We start from the raw sequence: 24,488 nt of genomic DNA on the forward strand, positions 1-24,488 counted from the left end.
CACTGAAAGGCAGAGTTGAACTATGGTTCAGGACATGTTATGGTGGCAACATGCAGGCAGTTTGGAATGCAAGAAAAGCAAAAAAGGGACAAGGAGACTTGAATAATGAGTAACAGACCAAGAAGTGAGATTTTTACCTCTGGCTTCAGCTGGAGGAGGCTGTAACACACCAGGAAATCAGTCTCTTCCTCTTTCTGCCTTTTCTTGCATTTTTACAATTGCATGAAATAGACTTTTTTGCATGGAAGTCTTACATGCACTAGGTCTAGACTAATTCAGGTACAAATTTCTCTTCAGATCTGTAGCTATGTCCTAAGTCATGGAATAAGACAGGGAGACTGCAAGCACGATGCTCAACAGAGAGTAAGAACCAGTGACCATACTGAAGAACTGATAACTATATAACTATAATGCAATATAGTTATCCTTAATATACTATAGATAATAGAGTATAGTAAAATATTATATAGTATATTTAATATGCTGTACATAAAAATATATACTAATATTCTATAAAGTTAAGAAAATGAAATACTACAACATCTACATACAGTTTTCTGTTTGTGTAATATGAAATTTTATGTGGTATGAGTATGTGTTTTAGGTCCACAGGAAAGCAAAAAAAGGAAATACAGATAAATATGAAAAGACAGAAACATTAACTTTCACCCAAAAGATAGCCGCCCAAAGAAGCCATGACTTCTTTGTAAAGAATCCTACCTTTTCACCTGGGAGTCCTTCCAGTCCTGGCAATCCCATCGGTCCTGGGTCTCCCTGATTTATATTTTTAATTAGAAAGGATTGCAGAATTTCTGTGCTTTACATAATAAATATTGAACAGCAAGCAACGTTAGGGTTTTTTTAACTTGAGATTAATAAAACAGCTAACCAGTTACCAGGCAAACAGATTCTGTATGCCCTGTTTTAGTGACCGGCAAGTTAAGTTTTCCCAAAGACACTTGTAAATGTTTGGATTAACAGTTTTAATTTTGAGAAAGAATGTAATCCAGAAGACTCCCATCCTTTGGCTCTTGTAAGCCAAAATCAGCCCTTAAGCACTTCCAGATGATAGAGCTCTAGGATATGAGCATATGCTGTCAGCCAGAAAAACAGCCTCCAAGCAAGTCAGAGTGGTTTTCCAAACACATAGTTTCAAAATAGAGCTCTGACCCCTAACAGGTCCTTGTGTAGGTATTTAGGTTTTGAAAGAAAACCAGAAAAGACTGCTCCACTTGAGCAATCAGTTGAATTTGAAGAGTGGGGAGGTCCTTTATTGTCTCCCACTAGCTTCTCATCATTTTTGAAAGTAAGATAAAATGGAAAGGACATAACACAATGCTTGCAGAAAAAAAAAAAAAAAAAAAAGAAAATATCCCAAAGTTAAATTGAATGTCAAGCTTTTGAACATCAAACTGCATAACTGAAAGTTATAAGTGGCTCCAGAGTTACCAGCTTGCTCACCAGAAGCAATGGGATCATACTGTAACTACCTGTCATACCATTTCTAATGAAAACACCAACTTCTAGCTTTTACTAGCTGGCCTAATTTAGTATAGTGCCCTTCTCTCTGATCAGTTTCAAATTTAAAGCTGAGAACAATGTAAAAGCTCCAACAGCATTTTCTACCTTTATTTCTTATAGGTCTGCACCAATCAAGAGCTTTATCTCTTGCAGTACACAATCTCTACCCTTAAATATACACTGGGCCAGCTCAGCAGTGATGTATCCACAACCAGTTAAAACCAGGCGAAGTCATTCATTATATTACCACTTAGAATTATTTACCAGAAACTGCAACATTTGCAAGTCTGGCAATTAAAAAGGCCTCTGTACTGATTCTGCAAGAGTTAAGTAACTGCTAAAGAACATCAAGGGACTCTTCATCCCTTGTGACTACGATCATGAGTTGAACTACTCAGAGAATTCTCTATCATTGTGAAAAAATACATACATACCACTGTGCCAGGATCTCCTTTTGGACCCTGCAAAGAAATAAAGAAATGGAAATGCATTTAAAAAAAAATTAGATATACAATAACATGATATTCTTTTGGATAACTGCATTACAACCATACATTGATAATGCATCTGGAATCAGCCCTAAGTCTAGCCTTCTCAGCTGATCAATTCAGTGTAAGATCTTAGTAATAATTGGCTTTTGTTTTGTTGTTCCCAAATACAAACAGATCAGTGTGAATCTGTCACTATAAGCTGCACACAATGTAAGGACAAAGTCCTCACTGATGGCTACAACATTTATATGTGGTGAACAAAATGACAGTCATCCTAAAACAGTAGGAGGAGACCCCATCAAGGAGGAAACCCTAAATAAATGCACAGCTCCACAGAAGCAAAGCAACAGTGTCCAGCTGCACATTAGTTCACCTGCACTGTGCAGAGTGAAAAGTCAACAGCCCTGTATTACTGCCACTATCTACTTTTCAGTTTTACACATTTTTCTGCACAGTAGCTACACAAAGTGAATCAGTGACAGAACTGAGATCAGAATTCATGAGCTTCTCATTTCCAGAACCAAATTTAATCTATTACAAAATTATGCCATCACTACCTATAAATATTACATTACAGATTTTAAGATATTAGGATATTTTCACTAAGGAGTCCAACACCAAATTATGTACCCTTTTTGCTGCTTTTGCTTGCTGGGGTGAGATAAATCAAAATAAACAACTGACCAAAATAGGATCAAATGCTTGATAAACACATATAATAACACACTTGATAATTTACTACATATCAATCATATCCTTATTTTTTCTGTCTTTCGCATGTAAAAATCAAATTACCAAAACTGCATGTAACTAGCCCATCCCTCTGTTACTACATTAATTACCTATTAGATATTAGGTTTCTGTTAATACTTACTGGAGGTCCTGGTGGACCTGGATAACTAGCAACACTCACACCTCCCTGTAACAGAAAGTTTAAAAGTTGAATTGGGCCAAATTCAGGTGTTGATTGGAGGAAAAAAAAAAGAAAAAAGAAAAAAGGAAAGGAAAGGAAAGGAAAGGAAAGGAAAGGAAAGGAAAGGAAAGGAAAGGAAAGGAAAGGAAAGGAAAGGAAAGGAAAGGAAAGGAAAGGAAAGGAAAGGGAAAGATGATAAAGATAAAGATAAAGATGATAAAGATAAAGATAGATAAAGATAAAGATAAAGATAAAGATAAAGATAAAGATAAAGATAAAGATAAAGATAAAGATAAAGATAAAGATAAAGATAAAACAACACCCCCCAAAATTTAAGAGAAATACCTGGAGTTTATATAAGCTGCTCATTCCATTTCGTTCATTGTAAGGCATGCCCTTTAAAACATAAAACTCAAGTAAATGTCAGAACTACGAATTATAAAGGCAGAACTACGAATTATAGGTACAAGACCTATAGCTAAGCAAAGCTGTAGTATCATTTTTGTTCTGGATTAATTTTTCAAAAATTCCAGACATTTTAGTAAGAATGTAAGATACATATCAATGCAGCTTGGGTGTTTTATTCAATTATGAAGCCAGAAGCCTGTAAATCTCAGGGTACATTCTGATATTTGTTATTATAGTTATCTAGAATTAATTTTGTTAGGTACCATTCCAGTTAATTTTTCATCTAGTGAGCTCCATGGACTTCCCTAGGTTCCCCGAGTTTCCTGTTTCCAGGTGCATAAACTGTATAAATTAAGCTTGGTGTCTAATGTTATTAGACACTCATTTGACCAAGTCTCTAGGACAGCTTTAGTGATCTGAATTTAGTCTGAGATTCATCACAAGAAAAAAAAGAAAAAAAAAGGAACACAGAAATCATTTGTGAATATGCTGTTTTCTTGCACTATTAATACATATTAGATTGACAGTCAATGCTTTATATTACATTACATTTCACTTATAGGTATATTGCTCCTAATAGAAAACTTAAAATAGAAAACAAAATGTCTCACCGGAGGCCCAGGTGGTCCAGGTTTCCCAGGAGAACCTTCACTGCCCTGGGTACAGCAAGAGATTCACATAAGTCATTTGCTCAAACTGAGTACAAGAGCTACAGTTTCAGAGGCTGAGTTTATTTAGAAATATATTGAATAAAAATAAAGGTCTTTCTTACTAAGAGAAACTTAATATCTTTTTGTTTTTTACTGTAAAATACCTGTGTTTATCTGTAGTCTGTTCTGCTCAAGTGTTTTTATTTAAAAAAAAAAAAAGAGCTTCTTGAATTTTTGCCCCAGTAGAAATGGTGGGGTTTCTGAACAGTGCAGTTACAAAGGTTTCAACATCAAAATTCAAAAAAAAGGTCAATTCAAAATCTCATCACTACGATTCAGCTGAAAGTACTGCATAATTTGGAACAAGTTGTCAATTTTTTTCACTAAATTTATTGGATCTTTAAACATATATGAGTGAGACAGTGGGCATATTATATGATCACTTCTCAAGCATGTTCCTCAAATGAAGGAAGGAGGAGGAAATTGCTCTTCCTGTATTTCAGTTTACTTCATCATTCTTCAGCCATCTGCATCTGAGTTTTGCCCTTTTGATCTACAAGACATCAGGTTAGAGCAGCAGCCTCCATTGTAACATGGAACTAACAGGGACTTGTGTTTTGCATTCAGTTACTTAGAAAGGAATTAATTATGTGTGGTAAATATTATCTATTAGGATCTGCAAGGAGACAGCTCTCAATCAATTTTTATACTGAAATTATTTCAGAGCTTTACAAAACAGTTTCCTTTTTACAAAACAGACCAAAAAGAAAGAATTACCTTTTCGCCTTTTGACCCTGCAGGACCAGGATGCCCAGGTCTTCCTGTAGTGCCCTGTGTAACACGGTATCAGTTTATGGGAGTTAAAGAACAACAAACCCTGGTCTTTCACACTGCAACTTAGTTTTTAAAACCTGCACTGTTTAAAAGGTCATTTAAGCCTAATTATGCTTCACCTTCAGGTTTAAAACAGCTGTTTCCTACTGATAAGGCCTTTGAAGGGTAAAAACTTGTGTTTGTGGTTGCATTTTCACCTTGGCAGACTAAATGCACTGACCTTAACTTGCACCTCTCAGTATTGCTGAGAAACGTGGTTTGCTGCTAAAATGCTACTTCATATATTCCATATATTCCATATGAATTGCCCTAAACGTGTTAGAGTTTTTGATGGCAGAGAATTAGTACTGACAGCAACCTAGGAATGAATAATGATCATTCTAATTAATAGGATCCCATCCAATATTTTTAAAATTAAATTTGAAAAATGTCAAGAGGAGTTTTCCCAGAAATACCAACACTTTAAATTATATTTTGTCAGTGACTTTAAATATGGTCAGTTTATTTTAATTTTTATTGTGATTACTTGGTTTCAGCATTAAATGTTCACAGAATGCTTGTTAGATTTATTTTTAGATTTTTATTACTAGCATTGGTAAAATAACGGGTGCAAATATATAATTAACTGCAAGATCACACATCATAATCCATGTAACCTCACAGAATCTCTAGTAATGCCAAAATTCTGAATTCATTTAAATTACATAAACTTTGAGCTCAGACAATGAGGGAATTTTCAGTAACATCAACTCATAACACAGTTTCTTTTGTTAAAGCCAGCATGGATAATATGTTATTATTACTCTCCTGAAAGCCAAAAGAAGGGACAAGAAGCTAAGAATAAGAAGTTCTAGAGAGTTGTAGTAACCTGTGCAGAGACTGATCAGATCACAGGTGATACTACACACTTACAGATGGTCCACTGGGTCCTGGCACACCAGGCAGTCCAGGAGCACCTTGAAGGCCCTGGAAAAAAAAAGAGCGTATGTTTGTTTTCTCTCCCACTTATACCTCAAAAACTACTTGTATTCAGGATGTCCAGTGGTATTGCATCTACATCAAAGCACATTTTCATCTGAAAGATTGGCATTATTTCTAGGAACAAAAAAAACCTCACCATGCAGTTAAGAGGTTATTGTTGAATGAGGTAAGAGGTAACGTCTTGCTGGACTGATAAGCAAAACTTGTCCTTCAACTTTTCATGTTGTTAGCTTATGTCCTGTGTATCCTTTTGTAATTAGTATGTCCTGTGTATCCTTTTGTAATTAGTTGTGAAGATAAGAGCAGGACATTTGGCTTTTCCTAAGGGATTAATGGTCTATTTTCTATCATTGAGATTTTATATCTGCTGGTTAGAAGACAGTTACTCAGACTTCTCAATGTTAGCAGATGCTATCTAAATACAATGGTGCTATTCTGCTTGATTTATAGATTGTGCATTTTTTATAACAGAATATAACCTTTTCCATACAGTTTAATGACCCAATTTCCTACTCTTATTCTATTTGACTGCCTGGAAGCTGATGGATTTTGGTACTCACTTACTAAACATAGAATCATAGAATAATAGACTATGCTGAGTTGGAAGGGACCCTTTAGGATCATCAAAAGTCCAACTCCCATGCTTGTGTTGGACACCTCTAGTATCACACGATGTGCCTGAAAGCATTGCAGATGCAGGTGTGCAAGTTAATACAGTTGATACAGGTAGGATTTGAGACAAGCCTGCAGTGTGCCTTTCTTCTGGCACATCAGGCTTATGTCCAATTCTAGACATGTAAAAGTCATGTACTACTGAGAGCTAATCTCTCAGCTCCCCCTGTAATCCACAGAAGGAACTCTGTCCTTCCCAGCAGTGAGCCATTTTATCAGCACAGGTTGCAGATTGTCTGACATTAGTTATCTCCTCATAAAAGGCATATTTCTCATATTAAATGCAGTACTCAAGAAGACATGGCTAATGGGGTAGTCAGGAAAACCACAGAGGTCAAAAGCCCTGAAAAAAGAAAAACTTCAGTCTGGAATAAATCAGAAAATATGTGGAAATGTAGAGAGATGCTGATCTCCTTTTCTTGCTCCTGCACAGAGACATTGATGCCCCTCTGCAGCTGCTCACAGTGTGAATCCAACAGTGTGAATCCCACTGCTAATGTGTTCTCTGTTCATTTTGGATTACTTTACTCTGATGGTACAGTCACCTGGAAAATGAGTATGAAACCAGAGGAACATTTTCTGTAATTCTTATTACTGATGTTAGAAAAACCTCCCCTGAACAAAGAGAATGTTTTAAAAAGGGAGAGAACTAAGCTTCAACAGAGATTAAAGGGCCATTTGAAAGTGCATGAAAGTTAATGAGTGTATTCCAAAGAGCTTCAGGTGGGCTTCTCAGTATCTCTTCCCATCCCCATGATAACCAAACGTTAATAAAAGTAATGCTAAGGCAGATAACCAGCTAGAACACAATCAGAAAGAATGTGAATAGCTGACTTACTAACACAATATGGGGTCCTACTGAATCAGCAACAACAACAACAACAACAAAGAATTAATTTACTCTGGAGTGCTTAAAAAAAAAACCCAGTCAGTTATAATCTAGCCTTTCCCTTACTACCTTCGTAATTGTCTCTAATATCTCACTTCATTTTCAACAGTTAAATAGAGTCTGAATTGTTGAAACTGTTTGGCTAATGCCTCAGACTGCCAGGATTGAATTGCAGAGGTTCTAAATCCAACTTCAAGAGGCACTTGTTGCTTTTAAGAAGCAAAGACATAATGAGTTCTACAAATAGTGTGAAAACAAGAGGAAAAATAAGGATCATACTTTAGCCTAACAATTTGCTAAACTCTAGGGCAATTTAGTAGCAGGAACTTTTTTTTTTCTCATGTAACTTTAATTTTGGAAGCCAAGATTCCCGATGAATATAGATTTTAAAAAAAATTCCTCTCATTTTACTACTGTTTGAAGATTCTTACTATATCGTGGCATTAGTGCCACAGAAATCTAAAATGGTCATGAAGATTTACAAAATTAATCAACAACCCATAATATTCTTTAATCTTTTCCAGGTGAAGTATTTTGGAATTCTAAAGTGTCCACCAAATATTTTGGAACAGACTACTTCTTTTAACTCCTTCACTTAGCTAAGATTACTGGGAAACCAATTTATTTACCCAAATTAATTAGTTTAATAGCTTCTCCTTTGATGCTTGTTTTTCTTTTTGCTCTTAAACTGTTAACTGCAAACATTTAAAATTAAAGCTGTAACAGCTAGTTTTGATTCAGCAACACCAGTCACGTTTTTTTCTTGCTCCATAATGACATAGAAATAACTCTAAGAATGCAGTATGTGATGCAAAATACTGTATACATTTTAAATTCAATCTCTTCAAACATTTCCCAGTTTCCACTTAATAGCAATTGCTGCTATCACCATTACCATAAGAGTATTTGCTTAGTGGAATGTTTTTGAAAGTGAATTTGAAAATAAAATAACACAATGAAAGTATGTTATAAAGTGAAGTATTTTCTGAAAATATTTGGCATCTGCCTATTTAATATTCTATCCTAAACACTCGATATATCCTATATTCAATGTATGTGAAGCTTGAAAAGATACAAACAAGCAAAAATTCTTAGACAAGAAATTAAAAGATGTTATTTATTTGAATAAGAGCATTTAATATTTTTGAAAATTCAGAACTGAGGGCCATTTATAACAACATATCATTATTTTATCAGTTTTAAAGAACTGAATAACATGTAATACATTTTATTCTCAGTTTACATCTTTATTCAGCTTCAGATAAGAATACAACTGCTATAAAAATGAAGTAATTTTACCTCATCACCCTTCTCTCCAGTAAGCCCAGGAAATCCACGTTCACCTTTGCTTCCCTGTGAAAAGTTAACATTCAAACAAATACTTTCTCATAAAGAACAATGAATTTCATGCTCTGTAGGGCATTTTATGAACCATATTCTAGTATGAACCCCTTACAGCAACAATTGCTAAATCAGAGAAATTGCTCAAAGCTACCTGAAAGCTTTAGAATGTGCCTCCCACTGAGGGGAAAGGAAATAAGTGGTTTTGACTAAGTAGGTAAACTAGCCAAAAGGCCTGATGGGGACATTATTGATACAAAAGGGGATGCTTGTCCAGATGGAGAAAGAACACTTTCAAGGAATTACACTTAACTATAGGGGATATCTGTATGCTAAACCACTCGGCACTCAGTGAAGAAGTTTGATGTCCATCAGTGCAGCTCCAAGTCCCAGTGAAACATCTGCATTACTCCCTTGGGAACAAGGTGCAAGGGCACAGGGCTGTCCTGTTCTGTACACCTGAGGGAGATATGGGAAGTTTCCTTTCTCACTGTGGGATCCTTGTGTGACTGACTCATCTAAAATAAGCCTATAGATGGCAATGTGCTCCTGGACAGTCAAATCTGAGCTGACTTCAATGCACACAGGACACAGAAAAGCAATTTTGTTCACTCTCCTCAGAGAAAAGGCAAACTGACACAAAAAGAGGGCTGAACCATAAAAGCTGTTTGAAGATTTAAGCTTCAGATGTTCAGATGAAGCTGTTCAGATGCTACAGGGATAGGGATCAGATGAAAAAGTTCAGACTGTCAGAGGTAAGAGTCTGGCCTTTCACTTTCAGCAAGCAAGAAAGCAATTTTAAATACTCTCTTAAAAACTTACCTTTGGCCCCTCTCTACCAGGAATTCCTGGAGGACCTCTTATGCCAGGATCACCCTGAGGAACAGGCACAAAGTAAAGTAACAAATAACCATTTTGTGGAACAGACATAAGGTCTGATCCATGTAGACTACTTTATTCCTGTCCTTGAGACCATCCCTTTATTTTACCCCAAAGTCTTCTCATTTACACAAAATATTGTTCAGACAGCCTTCCTCATTTCCCTCCTCATCTCTCACACACTCTATTCAGACCATGTTAACAAATTTATAGCTTATTTTTGAGAGGACTCATACATGCCTTCATTTTGGACAGTTCTAGACACAGGCATGTTTAGGTCTGAGCAAACCATCTTCCTTGTATGGATTAGGTAGAGATGGAGGCTACTTGTTACTCTCACCAGCTTTGAACCTACAGGGGTTTTTTAAGTAAATGATTCCTGCTTTGTTGAGAGAAGCATTTTTTCAGCTAATTTACAATCTTTTGTAAGTGCTAACCACAAAACACAGAGTTTTTAAATGAAACATAAAGTATCAGTAATATAGAGGGATGACAAAGATGTAGAAGGGCATGTACATGAGAAACACAATTACAAATAGAAATAATTAGGGGAACTCCTTCAGATAGATCTAAAAGAAAAACAATTTGGAAATGAGAAAGTCAATAAACCTTAATTACATGAATTAATAAAGAACAGCAGAATCATATAATCTCTCTCCTAAGAAATGATGTGTGCTTTTCATACAGCAAGTATGAAAGTACACTTTTCATTCTGGAATATGGCAGGACAATTAATATTATATTGTTTTTCAAAATAATATCTTAAAAATTCTACACTGTTTTACCAATTGCAATGCTACCAAGTAAAGTGGGGAATGGAGTATATATGTAGCAATTCATACTGTGGACTGGATGCACTGACTGCACACCTGCTGGCTACTTCCTAACATACTGTTCAAACACTATTTTGCAAAATTCCTGGAAAATACATTTCCTGAGTATATATATATAAAAAAAATTTAAAAAACAATCCAAACAAAGCAAATCAGCAAAAAACTTCGAATTGCTGGAGGCTAATCAATTAGGTCAGAATTGAACTTATAGAAACTCTAAGTGCATATTTTGATTTTAAAAGCATGCTTATAGTATACAAAGCTATTTAACCTCTAAAAATGTTTACCTTCAGTATAGCACCCATGTCTCCCACAAGTGGCAGTGCAATCTGAAATTGAAAAAGACAGCTGCAGTTCATGTTTTACATATCAGTGCTAATTCTGACCAGTTTGCATTGCTTCTGAAGTTTATGTTGTTACACCCAGAGCTGATTACATATACATTGCTTGACACTATGTTTTGAAAATGAAAACTCAAAAGAAGAATCAAGGCTTCAAATAGAGCCAAATGTCACAGTCTGTCCAACTGAACAATGAAATTCTTAGTTGCAGTCTCACTGAAGGTCCTTAAAACGTGGCCTAACTCAATGAATAACTCAAGAATATAGTCAATTTAACTTTAAATTTAACTTTAATAATAATAATAATGTATTGTTGGCTTTGTACCACACCTGCATAACTTATCCCTACTGAAAATTCTCACATACTATTCCTCACCTCATTATCTTCAACTGGATGCCTCCTGCTTTTGTGAAGCTAACTTCAATAAACTAGCTCAGAGACTGAGAACAATCCAACCACCACAACACAAAAAACATATATATAGCACTTTGTTCTGCCCTTAAAGATTAAGAATCAGTGCAAAACTGTGCTGCCACCACTTAATTACTACCAATACTAAAGCTAATCCATTTAAAGCTCAATCAATAGGCTTATACTATACTGCAATATATATCACATTTCCAAGCTCTGCCATTAAACTAGTATTCAAAAGATGCCCTGTAAAAGCTGATTGAACTGGTTATCATCAGCTTCACTCCCAGACTCTTCAATTCCCAATACTCATTTCTTCTTGTAGTTGCTAAAGCAAAAATAGCCCTGGGCTCACTATAAAATCAGACATTAAAAATTTTGTTACTGTTTTGCTCAGCGTTTCTCCCTCTTTAAGAAAGAAAATCAAATGTGAACACTTTTGTTGCATATGAGCAAAACTGTTGGTCTGTAGCAGTGTGTATGAAAAATACCAGGTCAAGGGCAGCACTGCTGAACATAACTGAACTGTAAGTACAGTCAGGAGCCTCACCAACTTTGAAAGCACACTGTGAAGCTTTCTAGGGTGAGACACGGTCACTTAACACAACTTAAGGACACTGACTAAAGTTCATCCTCTGCACAAAAGTAAACTGTACATAGACAGTGTTACCTGCTCTTAGAATGGGTACCAAGCCTTAAAAACAACAACCACACCCCAAGATGGCCTGACCTATCATGACTTTTCATCTGTGACAATATTTTACAGGGTATTATGTCAGTTTTGGACTGTCTGCTGGACTACGAAAGCGTCATTTTAGTCTCTCCTCTTTTCTAATGTTCTTATTTTAGCTGCAGTACCATTTTATGTTTCAGTGTGGAAGGGTCCTAATACCCATCTGCACATCATGTTTGTGCCACAGAGTTAATCTGCTCTGTACCTACAGCACATCCACCCTACCTGCACACGTACTGCAGAGTCACAGTTCCATTGAATGAACTCAGAGTAAGTGGATGATACATTCTGGGCTACTGAAATGCTAAAGTGGCCTTAACTCTCCAGAATCACTCCTGGTTGCTACACCTTCCTTTAAAAATGTCCTTTCCAAAGAGAAGGGTATTTAAAGAGAGCAAAAGGCTATAATTCTCCTGTTAGTAAGCTTTACCACTTAGACTTGTCTGTTTTAGAGCAGCATCAGATTTTTTATTTACTTTTACCTTACAGTGCACTGTGCCTTCCAGACCTATTGCACTTATGGATTTCATTTTTCAGGTACTTTCTCTTCTTCTGTCTTGAGTTTAATCTTGTTGACTTCAGACTGTCTCTGAATTTTAAGTTTTGATTATATCTTCAAAAACCTACCAATCTTTCTCAGTTCAGTTGCAGAATTTATATCTACTTACCCTAATCAAATTAAATTACTGACAGAACTAGGCATGGGAGAGACCTCTTCCCAAGTTTAAGAGCAATCTGCTGACAGACACTCATATCCACATTTTGTGACAAGCATTAATGATATGGCAATTACGCCAGAAACACTCTTTTTGTACTTATAAAAATACCATGAAGACAGTCTTAAAGTTTTATTGACACCAAACATACATAACATGACTATTTCCCTGCCTCTCACATGAAACTGGAAAACTGATTTGTTCTGGCACTGGTTCTTCACACAGTTCTGTCATCTTATGTTTCCTCTTTAGCATTCATATGTGTGGCACTTACAATAAAATTTAAGAGAAAGTATTTCATATCTTTCTTGCACTCAAAACTTTTTAGAAGAGACCTACTGAAATCTGATTCTTCTTCTGATGCTCAGTTATGCAGATCTGTTTCCTGTTAGCATCTCTCCTAAAAAGTCTCGCCTTTGTCAAAGTAGTCAAAGGTAACTGCTAACCATTCAGAGATGGTTTTGGCTCATTCTCTGGGCTAATTACAAGAAACCTTCACATTTTACCTAAAACCTCTTTAAAAATCATTCTTTTTTTCCTACTAAAATAATTAAAATTCATTTTATGTATTATTTGAAAAGCAAAGAATAGTGAAAATCCACTGAAGTATTCACCTTTCTGGGCAGTCAATAATTTGATCCTGATTAACGAATAGACTTTCCTAGTCTTGCAAATAATTGTATTCACAGTGCCTTTTTCTTGTTATATCCATTCCTAACTGAAGCCAATTTTATATCTCAATCTTTCTGACTCGAGCTGTACCTTCATACACAATGTCAGTGATTGATGTGTTTTCTACATATTGATTTAGGGCTTTTTGAGGAGTTCCTGACACCTGTGTCTCCTAAAGCACTAGACCAGTTTGCTAATGCAGGAACCAGGAAACCAACTGATCAGAATCACCACCAGCACCAACATGCTAGCCAGTTCTCTGGAGAAAGCTGAGTCAGGAGGAGATGATAACACCTAGAGTGTGGTGACAGATCAGAATTTTTATAGAATTTTTGTTTTCAGACCCAGCCACTTAACTTCTCATTACTGCTATAAGGAGTTTTTCACATTAGAGACTCAGAATTTCATTTTAAAATACTGTTTTCTTTCTCTGGCGTAGCAAACGTAGGTTTGGGATCCCCAAACTTCTTCCATCTTTTAACAGGAATCATCAAAGTATGCTCCTGAAAATTTCAATTATACAAGACTGCTTCTGAGACTGTGGAACACTTTGTCAAGTTATAGCCTGGCAGAAACTCTAGCACAGAAAATCTAATACCTGAAAGCAGATGTTTTTATCCTGTATATGTTAACATAAGCTTTATTTGTACTACAATAAAATCAAGTTAAAAAACCCCCTCTAAACCAGCAAATGATGTAATAATTGAAAAGTCAAAGTAATAGAATCAATGGGACCTCTAGGCTCACTTGCTTTCCTCATCTCCTTTAAATTTAAAATATTTGCACCAAACTAAATGTACAAGTTTTCCATGCTTACGTACGGGATCACCTGGAGGGCCTGGCAGTCCTGGTTTTCCATCTCTTCCTGGAGTGCCCTAGAAACAGATGTAAAATTTGGTAGCCTTAAATCATTGACCAGCAATACATTATTTTTGTTGTATATATAGAGAACTGTCACTCACATTAATACCGGGGGGACCTGGAGTTCCTGGCAAACCTGGGGGTCCTCTGGGGCCCTAAAAGCAGGAAAGGTAATTCAATATTTTCTTCTACTGTCAACCTTCTAAAACTAAATTAATGGTATTTTGTTTTATAACAAGAAGAAAGCAAAAATCCTACCTGTACACCTGTTGATCCAGTTGGACCTACAGGACCCTGCAAGAGAACTCTGAATAATCAGTAGTTATATTTTTTGGGAAGAGGGAGATGAATTTCATCAAAATATATGGAAGGATATTGCATTGAAAGAAATACTTGCTCTATGATTTGACTTTAAATCCAAATCTAATTTTGCCAAAATTAGTGAATTCAAGAATTTGCTGAGGCCAATTTTTAAAAGCAAGTAATGCCAAAGAATAATGATTTGTGGTGAAACTTGCTTTTTAGCTAACAGATTTGTAAGAAAAGCTTCAGTTGGATAAAAACAGGCTAGACGATTTAAATACAAAGAGGTTACTCACAAAATTCAGATTTGATGATATTTTAACTGAATAAATTATTTTAATGATTCTTATCTTAGTCTAAGGTCTCAATGTGAATATACAGTAACCTTTCTCAAATATTTTCTCTCTCTGAATGTTGTTGATAAGCTGAAATATATAACCCAAATATATTGCTTTGACTGAAGAGAGATTGTCCTATGCACCACACAGTAGAGCTCAGGTAATAAAATGTACCATCTACACCTTCCATATATCATCTATTTTTACTGAGTCTGCAGACACTGCAGATGGATTTCTCTAAGGGCAAAAGAAATTAATAAACCTGGGAAACAAGCTGAATAGCCAGAACAGTTATTGCTATAAAACAGATATATAGTAGTAAAACTCTAGATGCACTGCACTAACTTGCTTCATGTTTAAATTTAAATTGCACAGGGATGCATGAAAAAGTTGTCCATAATCAGAACTTTACTATGCTCTGGCACAGCACCTGGCACTGTAAGGTTCTCTTTGACAGGCAGTAGACCTAAGCTTGTCACTTGTCATCATCACAAATGCAAAAGATAGAAGCTGATGCAAAACCTTTCCTTTTCTTCCACGTGTCTTTGCCTTTCCCAGTACCAGCCTAAGTTTCAAAATGCCATCATCTATAATGTCAAATATGGCTCTTCTCTTATACCAGTGCTCAGGCTGGATTTTGCTGACAACTGCAAACAACTATTTCTTAGAAACAGACACAGTCTGAAGATGTCTCAACACCATTACTAGGAAGCACATCTATTAAGCAGCCATTGAATCTTTCAGTTCTCCAAAGCTTTCATTTCTCATTTAGCACTAGATCTTTGGGGGTCTGGATAAAGGGAAAAGTTAGGAGTTAGGAGTCAAGTCAGAAGGGAGTTAATGCAATGACTCTTTTCTGTTTATTTGTTGGAGATTCGCAGTGATGCAGAATGAGAAGGCCAAATTCCGGGCATTACTATACTTACTGGTGATCCCTGAATGCCTATTCCAGGGGGCCCCATCTCCCCAGGTGCTCCTTGGACACCAGGTAGTCCTCTTTCTCCCTGAAAAGGGTACAAGGGTTTCAGTTACAAAATGCCTGAAAATGTAAGCTAGCCTAGTATCCTGGGTTTCCAGAAAACAATTTTTTTTATACCTTTGGTCCCCGTGGACCTGGGTTTCCAGGAATACCAGTGGGACCCTAAAAAACATATAAAATAAAAAAAAAAAAGGATACAAATTATGTTTTGAAATCAAAGCAACTAGCTGAATTTCAAAACCAAAAGTACTCAGCCTTTATAAACAAATTATGACAGATTTACATACATCACCAGGATCATTTGTAAGCCTTGCATTAACATTACAGACTTCTAGACTATATTTTAATGTACTTACAATACTACCATGACATATATTTGAACTTCCCGCTTGCATCTGGAAAAAATGCTTCTACTGATTCCTTTCATTGCACAATTAGAGTTCTTTAACAGTTTTCCCTACAAGAAAGAAAGTCATAAAAGCCTTTTCAGATTATGGATTTACCGGTGTTCCAGGCAGACTTGGTCCAGGAGGCCCTACATCACCTTTTGGACCTGGATGTCCAGGTGGTCCCATTATCCCACCAGGGTCCCCCTGCAAGATAAATTTGAATAACTAATTGAAATGTGAGAATTTTATTTTATGATAAAACCCCTAAATATTATCAAGATTATTTGAAAAATTGCCAGTACTTTGGTAAGGAATAGGATTAAAAAGTCCCTGCCAGCCAAAGCTGTATATAGCTCTGTATTTCAAAAGGTAAAATAGTAAGCAAGTGAACCTATTCAGGTCTCAAAATAATTACTATAGTTTTATCAAATTTATCACATTTAGTTCAACAGAGATTCAGTTCAGTACATCTGTAAGTACTCAGCCTATGAGATAGGAAATTTCAATATGTTCTAATGTATTAGTCACAGTACCAATATACCATCAAAAGTATTACATATATATGTGTGGGAAACATATTTGAAAGATTTTATTTTTAACAAAAAAGATTTTTTCCTTCAAAAAGCTACAGAAGGAGAGACACAGACCCCACAACCACTAGCTAGAGTAACTAGCATTCTCTCTGTTTCCCTTGCTTGCACTGCATCTGAACTACTTTTCTGTCCCCAGGCCCCTAACACACAAGTTGTCACTTATTCCTGCCAACAACTTCATGGTAACAACAAACTGTTTTTCTGCATCTACCACTAGTACTAAACCTGCAGTTTCTCACTGTAGTGCATGAAGCATCTCTTGTTTTGCATCCTTACAAGGATGTGCTTACACAGATGAATTAGTTCCCTCCATTATGCTGTCCTCTTATCTATCACACACTCCTGCATCATTCTTTGTGATTCTTTCTAAACCCACTATTTCCCATTTTGCAAGACCAGTACACTAGTATTGTTCTGTAGCTATTTTCTTCTCCTGCCTTTTCCTTGCCTCACTTCTTCAAACTGTTAATGGATGTTGTTTCCCTTGTACCCCACAACATAAAAATGCTGTAACACATCACACACTTTACAGTATGCCTTTTCTCCCCTTCTCTACATTCAACATATCCAAACATACCATTTTTAACTATTGCTGATGTAGGGGAATTCTAACTAAGGGTCTTCTACACAGCAAAATACAATGCCATAAAAAGATTCCAGCCTTGGCTCACATCTGAGACAGTACAGCTGCCACAGTGCTCTGCCAAGATGAATATGTCTGACTGTGAAATAGGAATTTATACATTAGCCTGCTTAGGACACTGTACTGAAAAGGGTGTTCTGTGGTCAGGACCCAAAATTACTTTTCTGCACTGCACAGATTTTATATAAGAGCCCAATTTAACCTCCCTGAAATATTACTTAAATTATGAACCTAAAGAGCAATTAGGATGCTATATTGGCCTGCATCATCTCTGAGGAGCAGAGTGTTGATGCTTGTACAATTTAAAATAATTTCATAAAGCAGCCACATGGGTGTACTAGAGAAGGACATAAAGTTTCTTCAGAGTTGACAGTCTAATACACTGTAACACATCAAGCTTAATTAATTAAAAGACTTACAGCATACCTTTTCTCCTTTAATTCCTGGGTTTCCTGGTACCCCATGCTCTCCTGGTAAGCCCTGTAATTAAAAAAAAAAAAAAAAAAAAAGGTATGACTGTACATTTCTTAAAGATTATCTAAAAGTAAAGATGAAAATGACTTTACACTGGGTAATTCATTGTTCATTTGTATGTTAAAGAGTACAACTAAATGAATGCATCTCTAATCAAATATATGAATAATTTTTCTTTAAGTTGAAATGTAATAATCATGGTTATTTTCTGGACCCTACCAGGGCAGAATGGCAGAAACTGACAGGTTTATTTCTTCAATTTCAAATTCCAAATATCAGGTACAACACTGAGTTTTAAATAAGTATCTCATCTTTCTTGCCTATGAAGGGCTCAAGAAACCTGCATCCTGTTTTGGTCACCATCTGACAGTCTGCAATGGATCTGGATATTGGGGTTTATTTGCGTTGAGATGACAGTTTTTACCCTTCTTGATTATCACATTTGTTCTCCTGTTAGCATTATCTTCCAATGAACATAATTCTGATTTCCCTGTCCAGCAAGGAAATTGTAGCTTGTCTGGGATGGTTGGAAAGTAAGCTGTCATGGTTTGTGTTGTACAGCTGCTCACAGTTACCAGGTTTTACTGTCCAAGATCCCTATAAATTTTTTCCATGCATATCCTGGATTTTCACAACCTCCCCCTACTTCCAGGACCTTTTCTCCAAGCACAATCTTGCCCTTCTTCCTTGAGACAACGCCACTTTCCTTTCAGGAACCCTCCTTTTTTGGCACCTCTTCTTCTGCGTACCCACCCCCCTCAATTCTTGCCACCTAAACAGCCTATATACAGAAATCATCCAAATCACCGAGTCTGTCTGATGTCTCTTTATTAACTGGAGACCCCACATGTGACACTTTTGTTTAGTCCAGGTGCTATCAAAATTTAAAAACAGCCCTTCCAGTTGCACCTAACTCAGGTTTTGAAGTTTTCACTTGACCACCCAAACACAGACACATACATCATGTCTCCCCTGTCCCTGTTCACAGCTCAAGCTATTTTTCACCCACAGCAGCCATATAGTGGCTTTAGGCACTATATGGCTGTCAGTAAGGCACTGCACAATTAGAGTATCAACCAACAATCATATGAATCATTCCAGTTTCTGCAGTATTTTAGTAATTCAACCCATTAAACAGTAATTAAAAAGTAGTTTTCTATTAAATTCTTTTCAACCAATTTCTGCTCTGGCTAAAGATGTTCATATTGTCCCTAGTTTTAATAGAATTATGTTTTGCTCTGAATATGAGATTTACTCGTAAGTCTGACCTAAATGTTAAGATAATCAATACAGTTCTTTATTCTGTTCACCTTATTCATCTTTATTCCTTTTACAGGAAGTTAAACAGTTCAGAATAGTACAAAACCATAGAAAGAAATAAGGAAGGCTGTGTGTTTAAATCCTTGGGGTACTTTTACTCACTGTCCTTTCCAGTTCACAATATAACATTATTAGAACTGTACTAGAGATTCTTTCAACTTGCAATTATTCCTGTGAGGTAAGAGAGATTTTTGTAGTGCTAATTACCTGTGTAAATTAATATTATCATCCTTACTACCTGTGCAGATTGTAAAATAAGAACAGAAAAATCATGGAGACAGCAGGGCTCAATCTTGAGGAATCCTGTACTACTGTGCTTCTGTGGCTCATTGCTACAGTAACACCCATGAAATGGTCACCTATAACTTCTGTGATGCTGTTCACTGGCTAAATGGTTGACACACCACACTTCTACACCCTGGTGAAACTGCACAATACATACAACTTCTCCTGGCAGTCCCCTGGGTCCGATGGGTCCTGGAGGTCCTTGCAGTCCCTGTGAAATCATAGAGTGCACACTTGAGGTAAAAGACAAGGTACCTGCTGTAATTCAGTGTACAACATCCATATCTATCTATCTATCTCTCTATAAAAATTAAAACATCTGGCATTAGCAATTCCTTTCTACATAGAGTAAGAGGAACAGAGTTTGCTTACCCTGTCTTAATTTAATGTTTAGTCAAATAAATCTTTGCTACTAATACAAAGCATGCCAACAAAGCATATACAAGTAAATACAATAGCATTGACTATAGGGAAAGACAAAACAAAAGAGGTAAACAAAGGAAATTTTCTCTCTGACCAGTTCAACACTACATGCAGTCTCATATGATTAAATATAGGAACCACTGATGTACTGGCAGTGGTTGCTCCTTGTGTTGCTGATGGAGAAAGAAAATACACCTAGTTACTGGTGGATCTGTACTTCCGAACTGGGTAAATGTATTCTTGAGTAATCAAATAACATTTGTGCTTTGCATTAACATTCCTTGCTGAGTGATACTGAGATCAACAAGAATTTTACAAACTGAAAGCAAAACAGCCAAGAATCATGCAAAGAACTTCTGATATACACTATTTGCATTCTCTGTTCTTCTCATTCTCTGTCTAAAGAGTTGATAACATTCAGAGTCCTCCTATATAACAGCATATAATATAATGGCTGTTAATACCACAAAAATAATTTTCACATACCTCTGTCCCTGGATTTCCAATAAGACCTGGTGGTCCAGGGTCTCCTGTTTCACCCTATTTACATTGTTTGAAAAAAAAAATTGCAAATTTACTGTTATGCCTCCCAATACTAGCTCTGTACACAATATATACAGTGTCTACAAGTCAAAAAAATACCTTATCTCCTTTTGATCCCTCCATTCCAGTTTCTCCCTGAAAATAGCAGGTATGGCCATTAGTTATTAGAACTTTAACTAAGATGAACTTAGAGTTGAATCTTAAAATACAGTAGTATAGTTTGCAAACTTGACAAATACTGAGACAGCATTAAAGAATTTCTGATGCCTTGTGGAAACTCTTAAAAGCATTTATATTTCAAATGAATTCTCTTTGCAGGTTTTCCTATTGAAAGAAGATAATTTGAAAACATCACGTGTTTAAGAGCTGCTCCAGTCTAAAGCCTATTCTTCACCACTAAATCACTACTGATGACATAGTATTCATCTCCAAACCCCCACATTATTACAATGTTCCTGAATTTGGTTATTATAATATGTTAATTACAAGTATCTGAGCAACCTTCTGTTGTCTTTTAAACAACTTAACTAGTTTTCGTCAAATGTCAAAAGAGAGGACAATAGCTAATTAAAAATAAGCAACACACATAAACAAATTCTTCAAGAATTAGTGTTCTGAAAATATCCTCCAAAATAACAAAAAATTATGCACACATAAAATGGCTATAAGGGAACTGCCAGATGTTAAAAGCCACAGTGGAAACTGGTAAACAATAAAAATAATACAGTTCAACCCACATATAATTTTGTGAAATAACTAAAGACAGAACCTTCAGGGAAAAAGCCCCCATGTATTTCAAACTCAGTTCAGGGTCTGTACCCAGCTACAGAAATGGTGAAGAACAGGACATCTCTGGTTTCTATTTATAACCTGTGTTTACTTGATGCAGGTGTAAGAAGGAGGCGATAAGCATGCTATCATACATAACAGTGTCCCAAGAAAAGAATTACAGCATGAATACAATATATAAATCATATCAAATGCAAGTTATTCACATCATCAGGTCAAAATGTAGCTATACTTACTGGATCTCCCTTGGCCCCTTTTTCAGAAGGTTCTCCCTTTAGAAACATAGGGAAGAGGTTAACATAAATTTATTTCAAATGGTAAATATCATACATGTCTATTTTTGGTGAAGAAACCTTGGGAATGTTTTGGGGTTTTTTTTCTAACCTGTAGAAGATATGAATATATGGACTACAAGAGTTTACTTGGGACATGATGTTTGTTTAATGAGAAGACAGGACTACAGAAAGGAAACAGTCAAACAGGAGCACAAAGGTGGGTCACAAACATTAATGAGAAAGACACAGAATTACAGAATCACAGAATGGCAAGGGATTGGAAGGGACTTCTGCTGATCATTTATTCCAGCCCCCTTGCTAGAAAAGGATCCTCTAGAGCTGGTTTGAGAGGAATACATCCAGACAGGTCTTGAATGTCTCCAGGGATGGAGACTCCACAACCTCCCTGGGCAATCAGTGTTGTGTTACTCTCAGAATGAAGAAGTATTTTCTCATATTTAAATCTCTTGTGTCCCAATTTTTTGTCCATTATCTCTTGTTCTGTCATTGGACACCAGAGAAGAGTCCAGACCCATCCTCCTGACACCCTCCCTTTACATTGATAAGATCCCCCCCCAGCCTCCTTTTCTCTAAGCTAAATAACCCAAGCTCTCTTAGCCTTTCCTAACAGATGCTCCAGTCCCTGAGAGTCCCTAAGACAGTGAGGATGCATTTAAGCAGAGCACAAATTTGGCAATTTCTCAAACACAACTGCTTTGTAACACACAAACATTATGATCCTGTCCTATAGAGAGAGAGTAAAAAAGTTTCTGCCTGTATGAAAACTGTTTATGCATGAGCATATGATGAAAAAAAACTATCCAGAAGCCTAACAGCTGGATAGCATAGTGCCAGTTATTCAGCAGATGAAGAGTTGGGTTCATTACATGTTTCTAGAAAAGAACAGTAAACACCTATTACCTAGTACCTGCCTAGCCCTCAAATCTTCCTGGAAAATTTGCTTTTAAATTAATAAATATTAAATTCAGAAGTTTACTTGTAATTTTAATAATTTAAAGACTACTGTTTTTCATATAGATATGGAAGACCACACCTGTAACTTGAAGAAGTATGAATGGAATTGAATTTGTGAGACAATCACAGGTCATAAATTTATGTAAAAAATAATTATAAACTGGCATTCAATAGAAGTTTGAATGTGTTTAAAGTTGAGGAGTTTGTGACTGGTTGGAAGATGGATATTTTACCTGCATGTGTAAATACTCTTTCAAGAGTGGCTTGTGTAAGGGCATTCAGAGACTGACAGCTTTTTTTTCACACCCAAATGTTTTCTTGATTCTGAATATCTCTTTCAAGACTTGGTTCACAATCAGTATGCTCAGTTACCTTCTAGTATCACACATAATCACAGAAGCAAGGAATCATTTTACCTTTTCTCCTTTTGCACCGGTCATTCCCAATTCTCCTTTTTGACCCTTTTAATAAAACAAACTATATTTTAAACCATTTATATTCTAACAAATACTAACAAACTCCTGCAATATAACTGTACTTTGTTCTGTGTAAAACACAAAAATCTTAACTTTTATTCAACAAATTTTGAGATTAAGTTAAATAACTAATTTTAATCTTTTTCTTTAGCAGATCTGAAGGCATATCAATGAAAAAAGTCATCAAACCTTTGATATGTCCAGAACCTTTGTTTCTTTTTCTGCCAGTTTAATAAGCATCCTGTTGTCAAAAATCCTTTCTACCTATTCAAACAGGACAGATGCCTATAAATAAATATTTTCATATGTTGTGGATTCAGAGCCTGACCTCCACGTAACTTTTATAGGCTGAGTGTTAGTACTCTTACTACAGCAAGTCCCTTTGATACACAGAACCTGACTTAAAACATTCATGATTTACTATTAAAAATATTTTCTGAATTTCAGCTTTTTTAGTCTTTTCTCCATAACTGGCAGGCCAGCTCATTTGACTTCTCAGATGGTGTTAGAGAAATCACACAATTCTTCCTGAATTTTCTCTTTCTGGATATTCTAGATTAGAGGAGAAAGGCTCATGTGCTGCACACTCAGGATAGCAGGAGGAGTTAGATACTGGACTACTAGGTGTAGAGACTGGACAGAGCCAGTCATATATAAAAATCTATTCCTTTGAAAACTACTATGATAAATTAACTAAAAGGTACTGTGTTAATGCTGGCAGTGACAGGTTAGACAGGAAATTTAAAATTTCTCCAAATTTCATCTAAAATGCTTACAGTGTCTCCCTTCTGGCCTTTAGGTCCAGGGGTCCCAAGTAATCCTAGTAGTCTTGTATCACTCTGCAAAGAAATATCACCACAAACATCAGAGAACAGAAAATGTCACTGTTGTTTTAGAGTAACAATTTATTTTCCATAATAATTTCAAGTAATTTACCAAGATGTAAATTTGGAAGTCCTAATTTACTACCAGGAAGGGATACTAAATGCCTAAGCAGAACATCTAAGTAAAGTACTGCAGCAACTTTGTCACCCATTCATGCTCCATTCAGATGAGCACAAGAAGAGCAAAAGTCTAAAACGAGATGTCTATGTTTAATATTGATATGCAAAAATGACTTTTTTTCTTAACTTAATGCAAAGAACTTATTTTTGTGCTCATTATTACAGTACTTTTCCCAAGGGTGTTAGAAAAGAAGAATAAAAAATATCACTTTTATGACAAAAACATAAGCTTTTTACTTTTTGTGCAGTGTGAAATGTGAATTAGATCTAATTTAAGTCTACTACAGCAGTGAGACAGGAGAGGGAATGAATATGCTCAACAGGCTCTGCACACTGCTCCTCATAGATAACAGGCAGATACAAGGACCAGGGGTTCAGAGTGTGTACTTGCTCATGTATTATTTCATTGCTTCCATTTGCTCTTCTGTACAAGGTAAAGAAGCAATAAAAGACAAAGCAAACTGTTTTGTCTTCATAAAGCTAAGCTCAGACTATCTAAGGAGAACACATTTCAAGTCCTAGAACATCTGCC

The 24,488-nt window shown here is 36.0% G+C and overlaps 1 protein-coding gene across 1 annotated transcript in view; it reads right to left on the bottom strand.

Moving 5' to 3' along the window:
- COL19A1 (collagen type XIX alpha 1 chain) overlaps nt 1–24,488 on the bottom strand; it is a 174,085-nt gene that overhangs the window by 17,369 nt on the left and 132,228 nt on the right. Inside the window, exons 18-40 of the mRNA XM_030447493.1 lie at nt 23,729–23,791; nt 22,893–22,937; nt 21,463–21,498; nt 20,537–20,572; nt 20,381–20,434; nt 19,629–19,682; nt 17,819–17,872; nt 16,271–16,360; nt 15,885–15,929; nt 15,715–15,792; nt 14,406–14,441; nt 14,249–14,302; nt 14,108–14,161; nt 10,700–10,741; nt 9,523–9,576; nt 8,659–8,712; nt 5,730–5,783; nt 4,761–4,814; nt 3,945–3,989; nt 3,271–3,321; nt 2,887–2,931; nt 1,956–1,982; nt 721–774 (exon numbers count right to left, since the gene is read on the bottom strand). Coding sequence (XP_030303353.1) covers nt 721–774; nt 1,956–1,982; nt 2,887–2,931; nt 3,271–3,321; nt 3,945–3,989; nt 4,761–4,814; nt 5,730–5,783; nt 8,659–8,712; nt 9,523–9,576; nt 10,700–10,741; nt 14,108–14,161; nt 14,249–14,302; nt 14,406–14,441; nt 15,715–15,792; nt 15,885–15,929; nt 16,271–16,360; nt 17,819–17,872; nt 19,629–19,682; nt 20,381–20,434; nt 20,537–20,572; nt 21,463–21,498; nt 22,893–22,937; nt 23,729–23,791 — 1,179 coding nt within the window. The remainder of the gene's footprint in view (nt 1–720; nt 775–1,955; nt 1,983–2,886; nt 2,932–3,270; nt 3,322–3,944; nt 3,990–4,760; nt 4,815–5,729; nt 5,784–8,658; nt 8,713–9,522; nt 9,577–10,699; nt 10,742–14,107; nt 14,162–14,248; nt 14,303–14,405; nt 14,442–15,714; nt 15,793–15,884; nt 15,930–16,270; nt 16,361–17,818; nt 17,873–19,628; nt 19,683–20,380; nt 20,435–20,536; nt 20,573–21,462; nt 21,499–22,892; nt 22,938–23,728; nt 23,792–24,488) is intronic.

Source organism: Calypte anna, chromosome 3 (genome assembly GCF_003957555.1).
Source record: "Calypte anna isolate BGI_N300 chromosome 3, bCalAnn1_v1.p, whole genome shotgun sequence".
NCBI classification, from domain to species: domain Eukaryota; kingdom Metazoa; phylum Chordata; class Aves; order Apodiformes; family Trochilidae; genus Calypte; species Calypte anna.